The sequence below is a fragment of the Argiope bruennichi genome, chromosome 3, assembly GCF_947563725.1.
Source record: "Argiope bruennichi chromosome 3, qqArgBrue1.1, whole genome shotgun sequence".
NCBI classification, from domain to species: domain Eukaryota; kingdom Metazoa; phylum Arthropoda; class Arachnida; order Araneae; family Araneidae; genus Argiope; species Argiope bruennichi.
In genome coordinates, this window is record NC_079153.1 from 111203425 (window position 1) to 111217215 (window position 13791).

The 13791-nt window shown below is 30.0% G+C and overlaps 1 protein-coding gene across 2 annotated transcripts in view; it reads left to right on the forward strand.

Moving 5' to 3' along the window:
* The window catches only part of LOC129962580 (runt-related transcription factor 1-like), an 85207-nt gene that overhangs the window by 43610 nt on the left and 27806 nt on the right, over window positions 1–13791 (forward strand). For both annotated transcript variants that reach the window (XM_056076380.1, XM_056076381.1), the window contains one exon: window positions 9105–9209. In XM_056076380.1, coding sequence (XP_055932355.1) covers window positions 9105–9209 — 105 coding nt within the window. The remainder of the gene's footprint in view (window positions 1–9104; window positions 9210–13791) is intronic.

Sequence of the window (13791 nt, forward strand, 5' to 3'; positions counted from 1 at the left end):
TATGAAGTGTCTTATGTCTTAAAGAGATACTTATGAAGTGTCTTATGTCTTAAAGAGATACTTATGAAGTGTTATGTAGTTTTAAAGTTTTAAAGGTTAGATATAATTTTCTATTTTAAAACCGAAATAAAATAGGAACCATTGAAAAATTATAACTTTTTAAATCTTCCGACATAATTCTTGCTGGACATAAGTTGGAGTTTATTTCACAAACCTTGTCATCTGAGGGAGTATTGTCGGACCTGGTTTTAATGTAAATGAAATCCAGATTGCCAACGGGTGGAATTTTCGGCTTTGAGTTCCTTTTTATCTTCCTTAATGGACATTTATATATCACTAGATCGTTGATAAATGGTAAACAAGGCGTTTCTTGTGTCTTTTCTCGGCACAAAAGCCGAATGCTTGCCAATTACTTATAGCGTTCATTATCCTTTGAAGCTTTTCAGTGTCTTAATATTTATTTCTTCCCGTTTTGCTTCAAATCTATTCTATAGAAAGGTCGAATCTACTCTATAAAGGGTAAAGTTAATTGAATCTATATAATTATTAAAGATTTTTTGCAATTATGTAGAGTTTTTTAACATTTTCAAGTCTGCACGATTCAACAAAAATTTCTGTCACCGAAACTTTTTGTAAAATTATTCATTCAAAAAAATGTATTAATAAATAAAACTGAAAAATCCTTACAACATACTAAAAATCTTTTTTGTGATATAATTTCATGTAAATAAAGGATTTATTTACATGAAAGGATTTACTGGGGGAAAAAACGCCTTTCAAATGCATTTAAGTTTAATTATAATATTTTAAAGACATCTCTTAAAAATAAAATAACTTCTATGAAGTTCTATATTCCTTTAATATTTCTTTTTGGCGATAGTTTACAAAAAAGTTCCTATGTGTAACATATCTTCGCTAGATTTAGATATCAAAGTGGATTTTCTTTCTCTTATTTGATCTTAACACCTACCATATGGGACATCTAACTCTGTCATAACGGTGGATTCCCAGCACACGAAAGGGTAAAGTATAGAAATTATAAAAAATATTGCCGGGCTGATAATTCAATATTCTGAATTTTTATTAAAACGGTATTATTTCCGAATTTATTATGCTGTATTTACGTTATTGCATCTGCATTTTTCGTTATCCGATTTTCTTGCATTAAAATAATTCTGTTTTAAATTTCTTTTGCGCTAGTTTTACTATTTTGAAGCGACAGATTTATTTATTTTCAAGACACATTTTTCATTATTAGGTAATTATTTTTTAAATCTAAACACATTTCTTTTTATAATGACAGCTTTTTTTCAGTTACTCAAAAATTATATATTAATTCTACAGAAGAAATATAATATAAATAATAAAAATAGCAAAAGGAATATCAAAGTGAATAGCAATTTCAAATAAATTTGATTATCATTCCAATTTTCCAAAAAAAAAATTTAACTTTAAGCCTTTATTTAAATTAAAATTTTTCATACTAATGAAAGTTTTATTGGTATTTTCTTAAGATTATGAAGACTATACACATACTATAACATACACACCTTCTTGTTCTATAACATACACACCTTCTTGTTCTATAACATACACACCTTCTTGTTTTGTAACATACAAATTTAAGACATTACTTGCTACTTCTGAGATTTAGACATCTATTTAATCAGATGACTCCTTAGATGATGGCAAAATTGAAATGGCGCATGAGATATATATAAGCAAGAGCTGATTTTATTAAACTCGAATTCGAATTTTTAAAATTCTTTGACTATGGATTTTAAAAAAAAATCCCAGTTTTCTAAATGAATGAAGACAATATGTCCCAATTTGCTTTTTGGAATAATTTTTTTCTTTACCTCAGTGATTTCTAAACCGGAAACTGGAATACAATAATCTTAAAATCAAAAATCACCCTTTTATGCATAAAAGTTGATTATTGAGATCTTATTCAATCAATATTTATTGCAAACTAAAGTACAATATGATTGATTGAATTGAAATGTATACTTCTGTTCTTATTTTATAACATACATACATTCTTGTTGTACAGTATACATTCCAATGAGTTTCAGACTAATTTTTATGCCAATAATAACATACTCACCTTCTTGTTCTATAACATACACACCTTCTTGTTCTATAACATACACACCTTCTTGTTCTATAACATACACACCTTCTTGTTCTATAACATACACACCTTCTTGTTCTATAACATACACACCTTCTTGTTCTATAACATACACACCTTCTTGTTCTATAACATACACACCTTCTTGTTCTATAACATACTCACCTTCTTGTTCTATACACATTCTTGTTTTATAACATACACACATTCTTGTTCTATAACATATACATATTCTTGTTCTATAACGTACACACATTCTTGTTTTGTAACATATACATATTCTTGTTCTATAACGTACACACATTCTTGTTTTGTAACATACGCACATTCGTGTTCTACAATATACATACCAATGAGTTTCAGAGTAATTTTTTATGCAATAATTTTAAAATATGAGTGTCACATATGCTCCATTAGTAATCAAAATATTAATGAGAACTCCATTTCCCTAAGGTCTAAAACTAACACAATTCTATGTTCCCGACAAATTTTGTCGAATACCCTTCAATAACACATTTTTTTTAAAAAAGAACTTTGCTAAATATCCAAATATTTAAGAATGATCCCCCAATTATGAACAAAATCCATGTTCTGATTTCCATAACTCTTTTTTCACTTATTTATTAGGTCTTATTTTCCTGCCCTCCCCGAAAAGTTCTTCGCTAATTCAGAGGGACGCTATCGAATGGTTTTTCATCCAAGTCAAACAGTTCCCACGTCTCGGGAAATTGTCTCTTTTTCCTTTCTCTCCAGATCGGCGGCGGCGGAAGCGCAAATGGGATATGATTTACTCCGCCGGAGAGTAGAAGCCGTCTATTGAACTTTTGGGGTTAGGCTGGGAAAATACCAATATCGCATAACGGCGATTGGTCTCAGAGCGATGGGAAAGTGAATGTGTATACATTGCTTTTTGGAACAGTTGGTTGCGGTGGCGGAGGAATTTCATGCCCTTCATCCGGTCTTCGGGCTGGGAGACAATGTCGTTTCGACCTTCCATCAGCTGATTGCCTTCCTAAATAAGGATACTTTTTCGTCCGCACGCCATCGTTTGCTTTTTTCATCCCCTCTGATTTGAAAGTCACAAAGTTAAGACAACAAAATATTTTGATGTTTGAGCCTTTCTGGAAGCTTCAGATCAATGCATGCTTATCTGTTATATTTATAATCTTTTTTTATCCTTATTATGTCATTTTGCAATTTTTAGTCACATATTTCAATAGAAAAAAACATATTAAGAAGATGATCGATTTTTATTTTATCCTTAAGATGTTTAGAGAAATTTTTCTAATTGTCAAAAAGAAAAAAAAATTCGAACTTGATATTTTGACGAATCTCCAAGTTTTATATCTTCCAAGTTCGAAAAACACATTTTTAGAAAATGTCTGCCTGTTTTTGGCAAAGATAATTCAAAAAGTGCAACAGAAGATAATTCACGTACAGAATTGTTATGGTTTTTTTAATTCCAGTTTGTAGGTTTCTGTCAAAATTTTTGGAAAATTTATTCAGTGGAATTTTATTTGACCAGCTAATTAAAAAACGAATAAAATTCGTTACACAGATTTAATATCTATACTGTAGACACTTATTAAATTTTGAGCCAAATCCAACAAGTATCTGTATTTTCAGACGCCTGTATACGTTTGTATTTTCAGAAGCATATTAACGCGATAACTTAAAAATGCAATGACTTAAATATATCAAATTTGGTATGGTATTTTGTGACTGAAATTGTAGTTTTGCGTCAAATTTTTATTTCTGTAGGTCAAGGGAAACCTGTCTAAAACTTAAATTCTCCTGTACGCAAGAAACATTTTGGAGAGACCACTTCCGCTTCCTTCGTCCTTATAATGCCAATTTACAATTTTTAGTACCTATGTCAGCAGAGAGGGCACCTTAAGAGAATGATGGCTTTTTTTTATATAAAGGAAATTTATTTATATTCGAATCCGTTATGCTGTATCTGTAAAATATATAATTATCATTTATTTTCTTTAAATATCCAGTTACACTAATTTTTTCACCACTTTCCGAGTCATGATTTTTCTGTGCGTTTCCAACTTTAATTTTTATGTATATAATGCACTTTCTAAAAGTAAGATAGACTCCAGTATAATTGAATCTTACAGTTGACACCTATTTTACTTTTATAGCCAATCAAATCATCTCTCTTCACTTATCATAGGGATGCGAGCACGAATCCTTCATTTTTCATGAAAGTATTAATTAGAAAAACTTTTCAAAATTCCGTAAAACCCCTTTACTGATACATATCTAATCTTGCAATCTTCACTGATACATATCCGTAGCAATAACGTTATTTTAAGAGACCGATGGACAGAATTCCAGATGAAAACTTAATTGATGAAGATACAACTTCTCTCAAACTTTTTTTTAACGTAGCAATAACGTTATTTTAAGAGACCAATGGACAGAATTCCAGATGAAAACTTAATTGATGAAGATACAACTTCTCTCAAACTTCTTTTTAACGTAGCAATAACGTTATTTTAAGAGACCAATGGACAGAATTCCAGATGAAAACTTAATTGATGAAGATACAACTTCTCTCAAACTTTTTTTTAACGTAGCAATAACGTTATTTTAAGAGACCAATGGACAGAATTCCAGATGAAAACTTAATTGATGAAGATACAACTTCTCTCAAACTTCTTTTTAACGTAGCAATAACGTTATTTTAAGAGACCAATGGACAGAATTCCAGATGAAAACTTAATTGATGAAGATACAACTTCTCTCAAACTTCTTTTTAACGTAGCAATAACGTTATTTTAAGAGACCAATGGACAGAATTCCAGATGAAAACTTAATTGATGAAGATACAACTTCTCTCAAACTTTTTTTTAACGTAGCAATAACGTTATTTTAAGAGACCAATGGACAGAATTCCAGATGAAAACTTAATTGATGAAGATACAACTTCTCTCAAACTTCTTTTTAACGTAGCAATAACGTTATTTTAAGAGACCAATGGACAGAATTCCAGATGAAAACTTAATTGATGAAGATACAACTTCTCTCAAACTTCTTTTTAACGTAGCAATAACGTTATTTTAAGAGACCAATGGACAGAATTCCAGATGAAAACTTAATTGATGAAGATACAACTTCTCTCAAACTTTTTTTTAACGTAGCAATAACGTTATTTTAAGAGACCAATGGACAGAATTCCAGATGAAAACTTAATTGATGAAGATACAACTTCTCTCAAACTTCTTTTTAACGTAGCAATAACGTTATTTTAAGAGACCAATGGACAGAATTCCAGATGAAAACTTAATTGATGAAGATACAACTTCTCTCAAACTTCTTTTTAACGTAGCAATAACGTTATTTTAAGAGACCAATGGACAGAATTCCAGATGAAAACTTAATTGATGAAGATACAACTTCTCTCAAACTTTTTTTTAACGTAGCAATAACGTTATTTTAAGAGACCAATGGACAGAATTCCAGATGAAAACTTAATTGATGAAGATACAACTTCTCTCAAACTTCTTTTTAACGTAGCAATAACGTTATTTTAAGAGACCAATGGACAGAATTCCAGATGAAAACTTAATTGATGAAGATACAACTTCTCTCAAACTTTTTTTTCTGAGGGCAGAATTCCTGTTTTTATTCATTATTCGTTAGAAATATATCTTACTTTTGATAATAGCTTAATGTTCTCCCGAGATTGTCTTTTGAACATTACTATTTTGAATTTTAACTGGAATACCAACTAAAGGATTAAATAAATGAAGAAGTAAAACGAAGTATTTAACGAACTATGACCAAATATTGCTAAGGCTCTATGTTACAAACCAGTTTGCATATGTTCAGTAAGTAATAACTGTTATAAAATAATTTTTTTAAAGTTTTTCCGCTGCAAATTACCTTTTCGATGAAAAATATATTAAAATTCGCGATGCCTTCAGTTTAGTTTGAAAATATTTTCGCGATTCCAAAATGGTAAAATTAATTAACAAATGACAGATTTAAAAAATAGTAATAAATATAAGTTCCATTTGATGCCAACATATTTTTAGAAATTTCAATGAAATATTTTCTGTAAATATGAATTTCTAAATTTATTCTATTTAAAACCATTAAATAATCTTATGGAAGGAAGTAACATTCAAATTTTTATCACTACTAAATCATATTCAGGATTTTGATTTATTATTTAAGTATAATCTCGTGATATTTATTGTTTTCGAATCGACTGTTTTGTAAGTAATAAGTAAAATTAAGTAAGAAAGAGTTAATAGAAAAAGATTATCTAAAGAAAAAGTTATACAGTAGACTCCCGATTATCCGCGTCTGCCGCACTAAGTTTTTTTTTTTTTTTTTTTTTTTTGCTTCCTAGCAAAGAGAAAATGCTACCAAAGCAAGAAGCAAACACAAATGACTGATTTCTTCAAAAAGGTGTAGTTTTACAGTTATGCTTTTGTAATTACATAATACATTACAGTATTAAAATAGTACGTATGTATTAATTTTTCTGTGTATCCTTGACGCCTTTCGTAAGTACAAAGCACTTTTCTGCTTTCATTAACAAAATGCATTTTAGGTGAGTTTTGAGTGATATACTAAAATATTAAGCGTTAGTTAAACATTTCCTGCTGTTTATTTTACGTTTTATTGTACATAAAACGATTTTTCAAAGTTGGAATGACTGTTTTCTCTTTTGCTATACCCATTTTTAACTTTTTTCGGATTATCCGCGGCGGCGGCGCCATCCAATTCCGCGGATAATCGGGAGTGTACTGTATCACATTTGTATTATAAATCTTTTACGTATTTTTGATATTTTATTTTTGTTTTAAATACATACTAACAAATTTATGCCATTAACACACGATCTAATAGTATCTTAGAAAGAGAAGCATTATTTTTTCGAGGTTGTTAGTGGCCTGAATGACCGTTGTCTAGCCCTCACACTTCCTGGCGTCAACAGGTGCAGTATATTTTCAGTGGGTGTGGAGGATAATTACTTGGGGTTATAGTCTCTTGTTGCCTTCCCCGTTACTTTTGTTCTCTGGTAACCCTGGCGCTCCCCTTGCTTACAAAGTGGTTTTTCAGTGCTTTTCGGCATTGCCTTTTTGTGGCTTGAGGGTATGTTCGATTCTTAGAGTCCAATCTTCCCACAAACAATCCACAGACATCCTGTCACCGAAAGTGTCTTCCTTTTGTGTCCCGACCTCAGGGACAGATCAGGACAGTAAAAAAGTTTGCTTGGACACTATTATGTTGTCCATCATGTCAAACCATGGAAGGTTGGCTAATAGAGGATAATGAAGTTGCGGCTCATTTGATGTCTTTGTGCTTTCGAAAAGGAATGGACAGCCACCGACTTTTCTGTAACAATCGATGACTTGACTCCCTCAAAAAGCATTGTAAAAGAAATGCGATAAGATGCCAAGTGAATGAAGTCCTGCGTAGATTGTAAAATATTTTGAGGCTCCATTTCTAAATAATGATGCCTTCCTCTTTCTTCGCACTTTCGTTACTTGAATTTTTAGAATGACTATTGGGGAGTGAGATATTTTTAGTAAAAGCTAGGGAAAGCAAGTTGGTTACTAAAACCGGCCCAGTATTTAAATAAAAGAGAAAGATCGTAAAAGGAATAATAGATGCTAGTACTAAACTATCTAGAAAATCAGAAATATTTCACATACCACAAATAAAAACATATATCGGTTATTGTATAGTAAGGATAACGTTAGAAGGCTAAATAGACAAAGAAAAGTTTCGTTATATAAGTATTAAAAACAATAGAAATTATTTTTTATATTTCCCTTTAAGAAATCACCAATGTATTTAATTCATATTAGTATGATTTAGACAGAAAAACTGATCTTGGATAACGCAAACAGAAATGTATATATTCTATAAGAAAGAAATGAAAGAAATTTTGTACAAACAGTTTATAAATTTATTGTAATTTATAATAATTTAAAATATTATTACTCAATCAAAATATGGAATCTTTTTTTTATTCAGATTATAATCTTATCTTACACTTAGAATTCATTATTATAAATATTAATCAATTTGGGATTTTTTTTTTAAATTCATAAACGGATGGAGCCATTTAGGCGGAAATAAAATAGAATAATAATATTTAATTTCTGAAAAACATTAAATCGAGATCGAGAACAGTTAAATCGTGATAACAGAGAACAGACATGTACAAATTTCAAAATTTTATCGTATTTGGAAGTGAATGAAAAATCCATCGTAAAATTTCATCTTTACAAGTTTGCAACACATCAAGTTAAATAAAAGTGTTTTAAAAGATAAAAACTGCATATTTTAATTTAAATCTTAAATTATGAAACAGAAAAAGTTTATAAAGACTAAATATTAAATTATGAAAAAGAAATAATGAAAGTAATGTCTTTAAAATATTTTTTGTAAAAGAGCAGTAAGCTGATTATAGTTAGTTTTTTAACTAATAATAGTGCTGTATTCGAAGTATTTCTGTAGTACATAATATAATATCTTGGTGCAATTTGAAAAACTACATCCTTTTTTCATTTAAATTTGTTTTTATTAACATCTGTAAGAAAGGCGATGTATTCTTTATTTACGCCAAATAAAATATTTATTAACATAAAGAAATGCGTGAATAAATATTTGTCTTCCATATACGGATCTCCAAGTATTTATAACATTAAAATAAATAATAACTTTACTTTTTATTATAGATTCTAACAAGCTAGAATTCTTTTTATTCATATTATAATATGATTCTATCAAATAAATAAAGAATGCTATATATGTGAAATGAACGCCATTTCATAAATAAAATTTATTTATATAAGTAATAAATAAAATTTATCTATGTAATACGATACTATTTCATAAATAATTTATTCATATCTGTGATAAGTATTATTTCATAAATTTACATATACGTAATGTGGTGTAATTTTATAATTAAAATATGGTTTTGATGTTTCAGGAAAGAGCTTCACTCTCACTATTTCTGTGAGCACGTCGCCACCGCAGGTGGTTACCTACAACAAAGCCATCAAAGTCACCGTAGACGGGCCACGGGAACCTCGAAGTAAGTGAAAATTACTCTCCCACTCATTCATTTAATTTATTTTTTAAACACTTTAATTTAACCTGATTTGTTTCATGCTTGTAAATTTGAAATTTTTAAAATTTACCTTTCGCTCCCTTTGTGATTTGCTAGAATTGAAATTTTAAACACCTGTGTGTTTTTTATAACACTATTACAATATTTGCAGATTAATTTTACTAATTAGCTAGTTAATTTGATTAAATATCTTTTTCGTATGAGCATCGACAGTGGAAATGGAATTCAGAAAAAAATATTTCCAAGATTAGTATTACAATGAATTGTAAATTAATTATTAATAAGTTCATAATAGCAGATCTTTAAGAAAGAGTTTAAGAATGTTTCTATTACTTTAGTAAATAACTAAACTTCTGAATACTCCACTTTAGCTCCATTTTTTTAAATACTCCCGAATGTGATTAATTTGATTACCATTTATTCTTATATTAATAAACATTTGAAAACAAACGATCTTCCTCAACAATTTGTTTTCGAGAATAGGTTTCCATTATAACTAGGAATCTTAGCAAAATAGCTTGTAAGACATAGATTTCAGAAAATAAACTATCGAATCTGGAAAAAATAAATTCAAGCAAATAATGTGTTTTGATATCTCATGTAATTGTAGCCTTTCTTTTTTTAAAAAAAAAAATCTTTAAATAAATGACATAGTTTTTATGAAGAGAGAATGGATTTTATATATATATATATATATATATATATATATATATATATATATATATATATATATATATATATATATATATATATATATATATATATATATATATATATATATATATATATATAATATATAATATGTAATGATATTTTAAACTCTTAATTTAATCCAAATTATTTCCAAAACTTTATCTTAATTTAGCCCATCGTAACTTCATTCTAAAATATTCTCTTATTTCGTGATCCAATTCCACTTTCGGTTTAATGAATTCCTTTGTAAAAATAATGCGCCATCAATACTACGTATCAAATGAAAGTGATACTTCCGTTTCCCTTCTCAAAGATCAACACGTGTATTGAATTGGCGCGTGGCCGGAAATCCCATATTATATAAGACTAGTGATCATTTGCTTCGGCTCTTTTTCGCTTCTTTCTTACTTCTGCTTTTGTGTCGCGCTTCCTATGCTTGTAAATAAATTGCTTTCCCGAGATGGATATTAAACAGAATTATAAATACAACGTCTCGTCTATGTCTTCAAACCTGCACTCTGCTTCAACCAAAATAATGTTACATATTATTTAGTTGACAGGATTCCAAAAGCATTATATATAATTGACTTGGAACAATATTTTTTAATTTTGCTCACTATATGATTTTTTCCTTCTTTTTTAACTATTCCATATAATAGTTTATTCTATTAATATTCTATAGTACAGTATCTTCTTTTAGAATTTTTGAGGATTTTAAATTTCATCAAGCACATCATGACCAAATCGAAGGTTTGCGCAGATGAATTAACTTTTATACAACTAATATAATGATTCTTGGAAAGTCCACTTATATTTTGGATAAAAATATTTTCTATGGTTTTATGAAAAAACCATAAGCATGTAGAAATTCCATAATATCCATTAGATATACATGTTATTACTGTCACTAAAAATTTAGCAGTTGCTTAAAAAACATTTTTATAAATGTAAAAAAAAAAAAAATTCTACTTTTTAGCTTTTAATTTATGATTTAATATATAAATATTCTGTAGTTTTAAAATCCTTTATTTCTTTCAAAACAATATAAGAAGAGGCAATCATATGGGATAAAAATTCAATTAGTGGCTGAATGATAACGAATGACAGCTCTGAAAATATTAAATTATTATATTGTTACCAATAACATGCAAGTGCATAAAATTTTAAAAACCTTTCATTAGAAAGTGAATTAAAAAAATCCAATCACAAAATTCCAAAATCGTAAACGTGAAATTAATAAAAAAAAAGGGAAATTTAGAAACAAAAACAGAATATTTAGTAACAATATTCAGATAACAATATTCAGTAAACAAATATACAGATAATATAGTAGGAATGATAGTGACGGATAGTTCTGAAAAAACTAAAACTGTATATTTTTAACAATAATATAAAAGTGTATAATATTTTAAAAATTTACATTGGGAAATGAATTTAAAAAAAAATCGATCAAAAAATTCCATAATCACAAACAGGAAATTAATAGAGGAGGGAAATACAGAAATAAATGTACATGGATATTTAGATAATATAGTGGGAAACGGTATTTAAAAAAAAGGCTTCAATATTGAGGTAGTATAAATGGAATTTTATCGGTGGCACTTCAAAATTGCAGTTGAACAGTCCGATTTGAAATATGTCAATACTCAAAACCTACGGCGGGTGTTCTGCAATTCCTAGCACTCCCTTTTCTTCGTTCTGAATAGAATGTTTTTTTTTTTTTTCTCCTTCTTTACGGATGAAAAGTTTAATTTTTATTTCGAGAGGAAGAAGAGGAGGTAAACCATACTCCGAACCACATTCTTAGTCGAAGCAGCAGAGCGTATTGTTCTAAATGAGGTAGAAAATAATTTCGCACCCACCGAGGAGGAAGGAAAAAGATGGTTAAAGAAGGCAAAAAAAAAAAAAAAAAAAAAAAAAGGCCATCCCTCTTCTTAGCCTCGGTGTTTTCCTCCAGTCCACGACGGCAATGATTGAGAAATCTCTGGTATAATCAAGAACGGATCGCATTCTGCAGTCAAACCGTAAGGCACTTAACCATCATTAAATACTCATCTGGTAAAGCCATCCTACCGTGTAGTTGAAACTTGTCAGAATGTCACCAAAAAACGTAGGCATAAAGAAATGAAAAAATAATGACCGGGGTAGAAAAAAAAACTGTACATAGATTTGCAATGGGTTTACTTGCTGGCGTTTTCACCAACACAGATGTGCAATAAAAAAAAAGTTGCAAATTTTTTCAAAACAAAAAATGTGTTCGCAAAAACTAGCGTGTATTATCCTCACACGCCGTTGCACGTGATCGTTTCGGTGCCCAAAGTACATCGATTCGGTGATTACCCGGCAAAAATGAGCCGTGTGTCATGTACTTACACTGTACGTTGGACCCTTTCTGTAATTTTAGCTGCTTTTCATGTGCATGGTCCATTAAAGAGCAATTTGTTCAATTCACCCAGCGAAGAAAGCATTCAACATCCGGTCCATTTGTGACTTAAAATGACAAAGGCTTTGCTTTTTTTATTCATACATGAACCTAACATATTGGAAAGGTAAAATCGGGCCAATGTACAATGTCACTGAAGTCTATTTTTGTACTATTTGTTTCATTTGCATGTGAATTCGATCCCATACAGGTTGTAATTTAGGGGCTGTTCAGGGTTGTTCGAAATTTGAGTTTCAGTACTAATCTTGGTTTCGGTTTCCCACAGGGTTGATACTATGCACTGCTGTTAACGGACAGATGTCTGTTTTTATTTAAACAGAATGAAACATTATTCATTGTATTTTGAAATGGCAATAACGTATTTTCAGTGCAGTGGATTTGCAAAATCCTTTTTGAAAGCCTTTTAACAATCGATTACCTAACAATAATTCTGAAATTGCGATTTTCGGAATGGGATGGGGTACAAGAATTTTGGAATTATGAAAAACACATCGATAGCAGGAGTTTCTATTAGATTTTGCAACATTATAAGTAGAAGTTACTCAAAGTCTTGTAGATTTAAAATATTCATGTAGTCATTCACTTCAAATCTTGTAAACCAATATATTTAATTAAATTGCTTTCGTTTATTATAAATTAGCGCTCCTTTATTTTGATTCACTGTTTTATCTGTAATTACGATTAACGAAAAATGGCTGGTAATAAATTCGTGGGTCGCGAAGTATTTGACAAAAACGATCGCCATCAGAAACGCAGCTTAAGAATTTTAGAATAAAAACAAATATAGCTTATATAGTAGAAGTCAACCAACTGACTCTCCGACCCGCCACGAAGGCACACGGATTTAAACATAAGGCTGAATGACCGGACCGCCGCAACAGCAACACTGGCGGGAACTGTGGTTGAGTCCTAACCCTCCCCGAGGGAAGTACGTCCCGTCATCGATGGGGAGGAGTCAGATCCCCCATCTATTAGTGTACCCTCCAAGGTGGCGAGATCCAACCACCATGCCGGAAGCATCTCATCCTCATTTCGAGGTGCCCCCCGGGGGTTAGCTTATATAGTAGAAAACGTTTATCTGTTAAAGGGTAAAGGAGTACTTGGAATCGAAAGATTTTTCATTTTCATAACTGGTTATTGCTGCAAGAAGCATGGCACTCTCATACAGCTTGCCAAAAATTTTTTAGTTTGCGCCTGTGTACTTTTTATAATAGATTTAATTTTAAATATATTTAAGATTTTAAAAATTATACCTCTGAACACATTCAGAAATAGCTGCCGATGTCTTTGCTCAAAGTTTTGAACAGTCATCTTGTTCGTATCTGAAGTTTTTTTAAAGATAAGTTGCATTGAATTTACAGCATACCGTTATATTCGCTCTGTACATTAGCATACAAATACACGGTAAAA